Here is a 12,748-nt window from a genome sequence, read left to right as displayed (position 1 = left end):
AAACTACAGATACTGGAAGCCTGTGCTAGCATTTCTCCTGTGGTGTTGCTATCAGTGTGTGAAGAGTGGGAGAAGAGGGTTGCATTGACAATCCAAAGCAATGGGCAGCACATTGAACACATTTTATAAGTGGTCAGAAACTTGTAAATAACTCATGAAAGAATAAAGTTACGTTGAAACTAGGGATCGACCGATTATCGGTTTGGCCGATATTATCGGCCGATAATCACGATTTTGGGCATTATCGTATCGGCAATTACCTTGCCGATAATCTGATAATGCCCCGCACCGCGACCGGGCCTCCCACGACCCGCCGCACCGCCCCGGCCCCATTGCCTCCCCCATCCCCGGTTTTATAATTACCTGTTCCCGGGGTCCACGCTACTTCTTGCTCCTGCTGCGTCCTGCGTTACGCTGTGAGCAATGACTGCTCAGGAGGCAGATGTAGAGTGGACCCCGGGCCCCGGGAACAGGTAATTATAAAACCGGGGATGGGGGAGGCAATGGGGGTGCGGTGGGGTGGTAGGAGGCGCGGAGCGGTGGTGGTTGGGGGGGGCCCGGTCGCGGTGGCGGTGATAGGACTCAGGAGCACCCCCGGACAGGCAGGGGGAGAGAAGCGGGTGGCAGCGGCAGTCTATGGCACCGCAAAAGCCGCTGCAGTTCATTGATTTAAAGCACCCGCTTTAAATCAGTGATCTACACTGGGGGATAAATAGCCGATAACTTATACCGGAATATCGGTATATCGGTATAAGTTATTGGCTATTGGCCCTAACCTCCACAGATTATCGGTATCGGCCCTAAAAAAAAAACTATATCGGTCGATCACTAGTTAAAACCAAGCACATCATTGTTTTTCTTGTGAAATTCCCAATAAGTTTGAGGTGTCACATGACCCTCTTCCTATAAAAGAAACAAAAGTTGAATTAAAATGGCCGACTTCAAAATGGCCGCCATGGTCACCACTCATCTTGAAAAGTTTCCCCCCTCACACATACTTATGTGCCACAAACAGAAAGTTAATTTCACCAACCATTCCCATTTTATTAAGGTGTATCCATATAAATGGCCCACCCTGTGTGTGTGTGTATAATATATATATATATATATATATATATATATATATATATGTATATATATATTGTAAAAGTATCAGAAAGTATTACTTTACTGAGAGAGTAGTGGATGCATGGAATAGCCTTCCTGCAGAAGTGGTAGCTGCAAATACAGTGAAGGAGTTTACCCTTCCAGTACTTTTTAGCAGCTGTATGCTACAGAGGAAATTATTTTCTTTTTGAACTTTTTTGTCTTGTCCACAGTGCTCTCTGCTGACACCTGATGCCCGTATCAGGAACTGTCCAGAACACGAGAAAATCCCCATTGCAAACCTATGCTGCTCTGGACAGTTCCTGACACGGACAGAGGTGTCAGCAGAGAGCACTGTGGACAAGACAAAAAAGAAATTCAAAAATAAAAGACTTTCTCGTTCAGCTCCATTGGGGGACACAGGAACTGTGGGTATATTTTGCTGCCACTAGGAGGCTGACACTAGGCATAACAAAAAAAAGTCGGCTATGTTGCATACAGCTGCTAAAAAGTACTTGAAGGGTAAAGATTTTTTAAATGGAAGTCATTTACAAATCTGGTTAACTTTCTGGCACCAGTTGATTTAAAAGAAAAAGGTTTTCCACCCGAGTACCCCTTTAAACATGCATGGGATAGGCATAAGGCTATCCTTCATATAAGATAGGGCCAGGGACTATTGATAGGATTCAGATTATTGGGCAGACTAGATGGGCCAAATGGTTCTTATCTGCCGACACATTCTATGTTTTCTATGTTTTTCTATACACTCCTCCCTCTGAACATAGCTGCTATGTGCTGAGATACTGTGCATGTGTGCAGGGATCTCCAGCATGTCCAGTTTGGACTGTGCACGTGCAGGATCTCGCCACACAGTAGCTTTGTGCAGAGTATGAAAATGCATTAGAGTCCGTGAATGGGTGACCAGCTGGGAAGTAAAAGCAATAACCTTGGGGCTAGGCAATGCCTCTAGTGCACCAAGAGCCTAATATACATATTTAACATTTTTAACAATATGTCAGGAACAGGAACACCTAGGAAGATAAGTTAACCCACTGTACTAACAGGCAGTACCAGTAGGTTAGTGTTGGTGTTCCTGCTCTCAGTTTCACGATTTTATACACAATAAAAAAAAATATATATCCTTATTATAAAGGAAAGCATTCGATCATAATGCCCTGATTTACCAATCTACATGAACACAAAAGATGTCTGATTTTCTCTTAACTAATCACAGCTCAGCTTTCATTTTCATAGACCTCATGAAGATATGAATGTTTTAGGAAAACTAGACTGTTTCTGTTCTCAGACAGATTGGGAAATCTAGGCCAATGTTTGTTAACACATCTCATCCCCCCTGGTTAGATATTAGTAGTCACTTTGTGATCATTGACTTTATTTGTAATAATTGACTTTGTTCAAATGTTGATTCTGCAAGTAATTTTGATAAGGAATTTTTAGCATCTTGAATTTGTTTTTGTATGTTTGATGTTTTCTGAAAAAAGTCATTTGAATAGCTACTGTCATTTAATGTAAGTCTATGGGACCAGCTTGTTCCCATAGATAGTGGGGGAAAAAAGCACCCACCGCACGCTTCTCTGCCCACTTGTTCTAGCGATTGGTCGGGGTCTGAGTGTTTAGACCCAGACTATTCAAAACCTTTGACATGCCACTAGGACGTATGAAAAGTTTTTTTAAAGGAGTAGTCCAGTGGTGACCTGTGGTGAACAACTTATTCCCTATCCTAAGGATAGGGGATAAGTTGCAGATTGCGGGGGGGTCCGACCGCTGGGGTCCCCTGTGATCTCCTGTACGGAGCCCCGACAGCCCGGGGGAAGGGGGCGTGTCGACCTCCGCACGAAGCAGCGGCCGACACGCCCCCTCAATACAACTCTATGGCAGAGCCGGAGCGCTGCCTTTGGCAATCTCTGGCTCTGCCATAGAGATGTATTGAGGGGGCGTGTCGGCCGCCGCTTCCTGCGGGGGTCGACACCCGCTATCTGGCTGGAGAGCCTGGCCCCTGTACAGAGAGATCGCAGGGGGCCCCAGCGGTCGGACCCCCTGCGATCTCAAACTTATCCCCTATCCTTAGGATAGGGGATAAGTTTTTCACCACTGGACTACCCCTTTAAAGAAACTTTTTTGCCCTAAGGGATTATCCCAACTCACAAAGTTATCCACTATGAACCAAAGGAGGTGTTCAGATGCTGATCAGCTGTCCATCCATTCTCTATGGGGCTTCTGAACATTGCCAAGAGCTGAGCTGTAGATATTGGATACCTTTGCAAGATGAGAATACCCATTTAAGGCACAGCTGTGGAAGCAGTTTTGACAAAAGAGACCATATGCCGCACGGATATTTGTTGCTCTAAGGCTTAGCAATATGACTGGCGTGTGCCATTTTGTATCCTATTCTAAATAATGGTCAAGATCAATGCTTGCTTCTGTTAATAGAAACATTTGTTTCCATCGAGAGGGGGGGGGGGGGGGGGGGAGGTGCATAAAAAAAATCCTGAACATGCTAAGCACACAGGTGTAGGGCTCAGTACAATAGAGAACACTAAGGATGCTTCAGAAGTGCGCAGAGCACCGCGGTGCACGGTGCACAGAGCCCTGCTTGTCCAGCCTTCACTTCCTGTATTTTGTCTCTGCACAGATAAACACAGACAATAGCTGCAGAGGCAAGTGTTTTTTTTTTTTTTTTACCCAAAAATATTTTTTTTTTACAAATATACATAAAATGTTTTATCAACGTTATATAAAAGTTTTTTTTTTTTTTTTTTTTTTTTTTACAAATGACATGTCACAGATTTCATCCTATTTGTATTGGACAGTGGTAAACCTGTGTCAAGAACTCTGACAAATCCACGTGTACACCTGATACATAAGCACTGTGTTGTACTTTGTTGCAGATTTCTTCACAGATAATCTGCAACAAATCCGCCACCTCAGAATTTGGCCATTGGTGTTTATAGTTTTTTTTTTCAGGATTCAGTCTTTTTAATAGGTTTTTTTCCACATTAAAGTACAGAAACAGAAAAACTGTGACGAATATTTCACAACCTAAAACTATGGGGGAGATTTATCAAAACCTGTCCATAGGAAAAGTTGCTGAGTTGCCCATAGCAACCAATCAGATTGCTTCTTTCATTTTGGAAAGGCCTCTGAAAAATGAAAGAAGTGATCTGATTGGTTGCTATGGGCAACTCAGCAACTTTTCCTCTGGACAGGTTTTGATAAATCTCCCCCCTTTGGGTTTATTCCTCAAAGATTCCTGAAAAAAGTTTTAATGCAAAGTGATCAAAAAGTCGTATATGCACTGAAGTGATACTATTGAAAAATACAGATCATGGTGCAAAAAACGAGCCCTCATACAGGCCCGTATACAGAAAAATAAAGTTATAAGGTACTCTGTAACAATATAGACTGATATATTGATATAGTCTTTATCGTTATAACTTCTTAACTGAATTAGTTTCTCTTATTTTTGGATGCTAGGAAAATCGCCCAGTTCCTGAACCTGGTCCAAATGGTGAGTGATGTTTCCTATGAAATGATATATGAATACTAGTGGAAGGTTATTTTATTTAGTGGATTTATATGGTGGATATACCCACACATCATATTATGTGAATGATATACCTTTTATACCAGTGTTCTTTCATTATGCCCTGACAGACGAAATTTTTGAACAGCTGGAAAGTCACGTGTTTGGGAACACTGCTTTAGACTAAAGTTTCTCCTCATTGCACATAATTGTCACTTATTAATTTAGTCCTTTGTCGCTGTACAAATCCCACATTAGAGAGTACAGTATATATATATATATATATAATATATATGTTTTAACTTGTTAAGGACCAAAGGGGGAACCTGTTTGCCTTCGGCATTTCTAGTCACTGCCGGGCGGTGATCGGAATGGAATGACAGCTGTTATCTATCAGCAGCCATCTCGGCACATCGCTAGAGAATTCTGATTGGCGAATCATGTTTTTTCGGGGTTAATCGGGTCTCTGGTGACCTAATCGCCCGGATGCCCAGTTTGCTGTCTGGGCATGCTGGGATTTGTAGTTTTGCAAGATCTCTAGGGCCACAGTTTGGGGATCACTGTGCAGTGGTCTCTAAACTGTGGCCCTTCAGAAATTGCAAAACTACGACACGTAGCATGTCCAGACAGTCGTTTGCTGTCTGGGCGTGCTGGGCTTTGTAGTTTTGCAAGTTCTCGAGGGCCACTGTTTGGAATTCACTGTCTCCAAACATGTACTGACAGACCGTGCATGCTGGGAGTTGTAGTTTTTCTACAGCTGGAGGCACACTGGTGGGGAAACACTGAGTTAGTCTGTTAGCTAATTTGGTGTTTCTCCACCAGCGTGCCTCCAGCTGTGGCAAAGCAACAACTCCCAGCATTCACGGTCTGTCAGTTCATTCTGAGAGTTGTAGTTTTGAAACAGCTGGAGGTTTGCCACCCTTCCCCCCATGTGAATGTACAGGGTACACTTACACAGGTGGGGGTTTATAGTGAGTTTTCCCCTGCAAGTGTGAGCTGCGGAAAATTTTCACCGCAGCTCAAACTCCCAGTGGGAAACTCACTGTAAATCCCCACCCATGTGACCGTACCCTAAAAACACTACACTACACAAAATAAAGAGCAAAAAACTACATATACACACCCTTACACAGTTACCCCCGCCCCCCCCCCCCCCTAATAAAAATATAAAAGTTTCGTACGGCACTGTTTCCAAAACAGAGCCTCCAGCTGTTGCAAAACAACAACTCCCAACAATGCCAGACAGGCATTGACTGTCCAGGCATGCTGGAAGTTTTGCAACGGCTGGAGGTGCCCTGTTTGGGAAACACTGCCGTATGGTATTCTTGGTAGAGGAGACACGTACCATGCTTGCATCCGGATCCGTCCCTTTGCAAATCCCTAATTTAGGCCTCAAATTGGCATGGTGCTCTTTCACTCTGGAGCCCTGTCATATTTCAAGGCAACAGTTTAGTGCCACATATGGGGTATTCAGGGGTGTGGAAATTTAATTAAAAAAACTACTTGTCCACAGGACTAAAACGGAGCAAAATCTACTTGTCCCTCATGATGATCATCTTGTCCGGGCCAATTTTCGCTTTTATACTCTAATTTTTTTCTCCTCGCCCTATAATAGCCATAACTAACTACTATGATTATACCTTTTGAATTTTTCCATAACATATGCTTCGAAACAAAAAATATTGAAGTGAAATTGAAATTGTAAAAAATAATGTAGCAAATTTGTTGGTTTTCTTTTCTACTCCATTTACCTTGTGGTTGAGCTAACATGTTATTTTGATACTTTAGGCCGGCCTGATTACAGCAATACCAGATTTGTATAGTTTCCGTCATGTTTTAGTTATATTAAATTGCCATTTCCTGACCCCTGTAGCTTTTTTTTTTCTTTCTTCCTGCATACGAGGCTCTATAAGGGCAAATTTTTTGCGCCATAATTAGTTTTTTGTATCTGTACCATTTTGGTATTGATCTGACTTTTTAATCACTTTTTTAACTTTTTTCTGGGATATTATAAAAATTGCAATTCTGTGGTTTTGGTATATATTTTTTTTACATTTGTCATTTACCGTACGGGATACATAATGTTATATTTTAATAGGTCGTACAATTACGTACGCATCGATAGCAAATATGTTTATCTTTATTATGATTACCGTATTTATCGGCATATAACACGCACTTTTTAGGCTAAAATTTTTAGCCTAAAGTCTGTGTGCGTGTTATACGCCGATACACCCCCAGGAAAGGCAGGGGGAGAGAGGCCGTCGCTGCCCGCTTCTCTCCCCCTGCCTTTCCTGGGGTCTAGAGCGCTGCTGTCGGCCCTTCTCACTCCCTGATTATCGGCGCCGCTGCCCGTTCTGTCCCCCTGACTATCGGTGCCGGCGCCGATAGCCAGGGGGAGAGAAGCGGCGCCGACAGCCAGGGGGAGAGAAGGGGCAGCGGCACCCATTGCCGGCGCCGCTGCCCCATTGCCTCCCCCCATCCCCGGTGGCATAATTACCTGAGTCGGGTCCGCGCTGCTGCAGGCCTCCGGCGTGCGTCCCCGGCGTCGTTGCTATGCGCTGAACGGCGCGGCGCATGACGTCAGTGCGCCGCGCCGTGCATAGCAACGACGCTGGGGACGCACGACGGAGGCCTGCAGCTTTTTTTTTTTTTTTACACTTTATTAATCCCTTAGGGGACTTTTAGGAGGTGTCAGGCCCAAGGCCTGATTATTAAAATCCTATATGTGTATTATAAGTTATGACTGTGTGTAATGGATTGTCCAGGACATGGGTGAGAGGTCATTCGGACGGTGTGTCCTTTTGTGTATTGCATTTTATTGGGGGTCTGGCTGTTTGTTTGTATCTCCTTTTAAGTCAGGGGCTCTTTTGAAGCAGCAGGATGTAAGGGAAACTCTGGTCCCATCATATAATCAACCAGAGAAGAGGGCCAGGAACAGAGATGCCCCCTGGTGGGATCAGCGGGGAGGGGGGAATGGAGTCTCCCTCCAAAAAGGCAGGTATATAATATTTAACAATGCTATATTCGGGGTGTTCAATGCTGTGCAACAAGCTGACAAGACCATCCTAAGAACAGCTGGAACTCACTCTCATGGACTGCTATATCATTATGCTGTAAGAACTTCATCTGTTGTTTTCTGAACTTGCCTTGCAAAACTCTTTTATATATTTTTATACCTGTATGTCATTTGTTTCTGTATTTTTATATAGTCAGCACTGTGATACCTTTTATCAGATTAAATGTTTAATTAATCAGCTCTGGTCTTTGATCTCTAAATATATGAGCTCACCTTTCTGAAGGCAGCTCTGGTGGAAACACGTTTATCTCAGGGTTAATTTGGTGACTTGCTGGGACTAGTAGTGGATACCCAGAGGTCTGGCGGCTTTAACCCTTGCACCATCACACTCTCTCTAGCGTCTTAGCTGGACCGATAGGGTGTGATCGTGACAACTGGTGGCAGCGTTGGTATATATTTAGAGATTTTTAGTGCTTGCCGGATTTTACCTGTAAGGAAATCTTAGCACTAAAAAGAAATTGCATACATATTCTTGTGTGTAAATTCCAAAGACAGAGCTCAGTGCTGGTTTAAAAGACATACAAAAAGAGTGCAAGATAGTTCTGTCCTCCCCATCTCCTGTTTTACCTCCTCTGTCTCATCTCGGAAATATGGAGGCATATCGCAAGCAGTCCAAGCCTGCACTGGAGCTAATGTGCCAAGAAAAGGACATCCCTACTGCAGGAAAGAACAAGGAACAACTCATTGCTGATCTTGTGGAGTATGATGCCCGTGCAGAAGAGCGGAGTGACATGAGACAAAGTCCTGCAGCTAGAACTGCCATCCAAGGACTGATATCTCCTGGGGAATACAACATTACTCCCCTTCAGGACAGTACTCCACATGAGGCCTTGGACTCTTATATGCGGACTGCCTTACAACACCTTGGAAATGTGGATGCCAATATGAAACTCCAACTGCTTCTCCAGTACCAAACTGCAGAGAGAGAGGCACAGATATGAGCTGCAGAGAGAGGCACAGATATGAGCTGCAGAGAGAGGCACAGATACGAGCTGCAGAGAGAGTGGCGTCAGAAAGAGAGGCCCAACAGAGGCATGAACTGGAGGTTCTGAGGCTGAGAGGGGTTGCTTCATCCGCACGGAGTGATGTGCAGGATCAAGGAGACCACAAACCCCGCTTGGAACATTTCCCCATGTTGGAGAAAGATGGTGATCTGGATGTGTTCCTGAGGGGATTTGAAAAGGTTTGCCGACAAATCCATCTACCTAAGGAACAGTGGGGACGATATCTAACCCCACGGCTGCGAGGGAAAGCTCTGGATGTTTTTGCTTCGCTTCCCTCTGAAAGTGACCAGGACTATGAGGCAACAAAATCTGCCCTGCTAAAAAGTTTTAATCTGACTCCAGAGACTTATCGGAAAAGATTCAGGACTTTGCAACAAAGCGCCACAGAAAGCTGCACTGAACATGGTGTGCGGGCACGAGTCCGGAGCCCACTCCATACACTCCTCTGAGCGCCACCGTGCTTGTCGGGGGCTTTCAGGTCCGGCCCTACTTGCCCGAAGCAGGGCTAAGGGCCTGAAAAATTCACCTGCTCGGTGCCCAGAACTGCATGTCCCGGGCGTCGGGCGATAGGAATTCCACATCTGGGTATTTACGTTCTTGGGAGAAATTGCAGTACAAATTTGGGGGGGGGGGGGGGGGGGGGGTGGCTTTTTCTCATTTAACCCCTTATGAAAAGGAAGAGTATGTTGCCCCATACTTTTCATTTTAACAAGAGGTAAAAGGAGAAAAAGACCCCCAAAATTTGTAACACTCCATATGAGGACGTGCTCTGCGGGGGAAAATTTTTATCTTTTTCACTAAAATGCTGGTGTTACGCCAAATTTTTCATTTTCACAAGGGGTAATAGGAGAGAAATCTGCCCAAAATGTGTAACCCCATTTCTTATGAGTAAGGAAATACCCCATATGTGGACGTAAAGTTCTCTGTGGGCGCACTACAATGCTCAGAAGAGAAGGAGCAAAATTTGGTTTTTGGAGAGAGAATTTGGCTGGAGTTGAAGGCCATCTGTGTTTACAAAACCCCCATGCTGCCAGAACAGTGTATCCCATTTTGGAAACTTCACCCTTCAAGGAGCATAACAAGGGGTGCAGTGATAATTTACACCCTACAGGTGTCTGACAATTTTTTTTGAACAGTGGCCGGCAAGCCTCCTGCATGGGAGAGCCACGGCAGAGCCATAGCCCTGTGCAGGAGATCGTGCCAGCGGTCATACCCCTCGCGATCAAACACTTATCTCATCCTGTGGATAGGGGATAAGTTGTCTTTTTTGCAGATGTCCTTTAATGGTGCTCCTTCTCTTCTGAGCTCTGTGGTGCTCCTGCAGAGCACTTTACATCCACATATGGGATATTTTGGGGACATTTTCTCCTACTACCCGTTGTGAAAATTAAAAGTTAGAGGAAACCCCAGCATTTTAGTGAAAAAAATAAATTTGTCATTATCACGTCCTACTTTAACCCCTTAAGGACCAAGGGTTTTTTCGTTTTTGCATTTTCGTTTTTTCCTCCTTGCCTTTAAAAAATCATAACTCAATTTTCAATTTTGCACCTAAAAATCCATATGATGGCTTAGTTTTTGCGCCACCAATTCTACTTTGTAATGACTTCAGTCATTTTGCCCAAAAATCTACGGCGAAATGGAAAAAAAATCATTGTGAAACAAAATAGAAAAAAAAAAAAACGCCGTTTTGTAACTTTTGGGGGCTTCCGTTTCTACATAGTGCATTTTTCGGTAAAAATGACACCTTATCTTTATTCCGTAGGTCCATACGATTAAAATGATACAATACTTATATAGGTTTGATTTTGTCGTACTTCTGAAAAAATCATAACTACATGCAGGAAAATTAATATGTTTTAATTGTCATCTTCTGACCCCTGTAACTTTTTTATTTTTCCGCGTATGGGGCGGTATGAGGGCTCATTTTTTGCGCCGTGATCTGAAGTTTTTAGCGGTACCATTTTTGCATTGATAGGACTTTATTAATTTTTTCATGATATAAAAAGTGACCAAAAATGCACTATTTTGGACTTTGGAATTTTTTTTGCGCGTACGCCATTGACCGTGCGGTTTAATTAACGATATATTTTTATAATTCTGACATTTCTGCACGCGGTGATACCATATATGTTTATTTTTATTTACACTTTTTTTTATGGGAAAAGGGGGGTGATTCAAACTTTTAATAGGGAAGGGGTTAAATGATCTTTATTCACTTTTTTTTTTTTTTTTGCACTTTGGGACCTATAACACTGCACACACTGATCTTTTACATTGATCACTGGTTTCTCATAGGAAACCAGTGATCGATTATTCTGCCGCTTGACTGCTCATGCCTGGATCTCAGGCACTGAGCAGTCATTTGGCGATTGGACAGTGAGGAGGCAGGTAGGGGCCCTCCCACTGTCCTGTAAGCTGTTCAGGATGCCGCGATTTCGCCACGGCTATCCCAAACAGCTCCCTGAGCTAACCGACATGCTTTCACTTTCACTTTAGACGCGGCGTTCAACTTTGAACACCGCGTCTAAAGGGTTAATAGCGCGCGGCACCGCGATCAATGCCGCGCGCTATTAGCCACGGGTCCCCGTCATTGTTAATGGCCGGGCCCGACCCGCTATGACTCGGGGCCACGCCGTGGCCCCGCGTTATAGATTGGGAGTGGACACATGACGTACCGGTACGTCATGTGTCCTTAAGGGGTTAATAAAGGTTTGTCAATCACCTGTGGGGTGTTAAGGCTCACTGTACCCCTTGTTACGTTCCTTGAGTGGTGTAGTTTCCCAAATAATGTGCCATGTGGTCTTTTTTTGCTGTTCTGGCACCATAGGGGCTTCCTAAATGTGACATGCCCCCCAAAAACCTCTCCAAAAGCCCAATATCGCTCCTTCCCTTCTGAGTCCTCTAGTGCACCCACAGAGCACTTTACATCCACATATGAGATATTTGCTTACTCGAGAGAAATTGGGTAACAAATTTTGGTGGGCCTTTTACCCCTTGTAAAAATGGAAAAAAATGGGTAGGTGTAAAAAATGAAGATTTTGAATTTTCTCCTCCACTTTGCTGCTATTCCTGTGAAACACCTAAGGCAGGGGTACTCAACTACCTGTACCTAAATATAATGCTGTCAAACACCATGCCCCTGACATAATACTGCCATACACCCTGTTTCTGAGTATAATTCTGCCATTTAAGCCTGCCCCCTATATGAACTGTGCTACAATGCCGTCCTCCCCCCATATGAACTGTGCCATGATGCCTCCCCCACCCATATAAACTGTGCCTGCCCCCCATGTGAGCTCTCCACCTGGTGCAAAACTACAACTCCCATCATGCAGACAGAAGAGTATGATGGCAGCTGTCGTTGTGAAACAACTGTAGAGTTAAAGGTTGGGAAAAACCTGTAATATGCTTACTTCCAGGGCTAGACTGGGAGAAAAATAAGGTCGGGCATTTTAGACTATGCAGACCATTTTTTTTACAGTGGGAGTCGCAGCAGTTCGACACCCATTAAAATAAAATGAGCTGCATGCATTAAAATCACCTCGGTTTAAGTGGCTCTCCAGCTGTTACAAAGCTTCAGGCATTATGGGAGTTGTAGTTTTGTAACAGTTGGACAACCACAGATTGAGGTACAGTGTCACCGATGATCAATGCAGAAATTACAAGTGACTCCAGCTCTGATGGGGCACCGTCGGTAAAATAAACAATTGTTTACTGACTCACAGGAGACGTCTTCTCTATTGTCTTTACTTTTTTCTTCATCTGGTCTTTGTCTTCTTTCAGCTCCATCTTCTTTTCAGAGTCTGATGCCTGCACAGCATTGGTTACTTTGTTAATAAAATAATACTGCCAGACACTGTTTCCTCTGTTTGTCAAATTCCCACCCCTGAACTCCCCCTAGATCCATGTTCCCCTCCTCCTGCAGACCCCTAAGGACTTCTTTACACTGTGCTGGGGGAATTCTAATGTGGCGGTTCTACAGAGCAGCAGAAAACAATTGGACTGCTGCAAGCAGATTTCTGGCGGAGAAATGTC

The 12,748-nt window shown here is 44.1% G+C and overlaps 1 protein-coding gene across 2 annotated transcripts in view; it reads left to right on the top strand.

Moving 5' to 3' along the window:
- Positions 1-12,748, top strand: part of SORD (sorbitol dehydrogenase) — an 85,824-nt gene that overhangs the window by 11,830 nt on the left and 61,246 nt on the right. For both annotated transcript variants that reach the window (XM_056572565.1, XM_056572566.1), the window contains exon 3: positions 4,582-4,615. In XM_056572565.1, coding sequence (XP_056428540.1) covers positions 4,582-4,615 — 34 coding nt within the window. The remainder of the gene's footprint in view (positions 1-4,581; positions 4,616-12,748) is intronic.

Source organism: Hyla sarda, chromosome 4 (assembly GCF_029499605.1).
Source record: "Hyla sarda isolate aHylSar1 chromosome 4, aHylSar1.hap1, whole genome shotgun sequence".
NCBI lineage: Eukaryota > Metazoa > Chordata > Amphibia > Anura > Hylidae > Hyla > Hyla sarda.
Note: the sequence above shows the minus strand (reverse complement) of the source record. Positions and strands in the feature narration are given on the sequence as shown.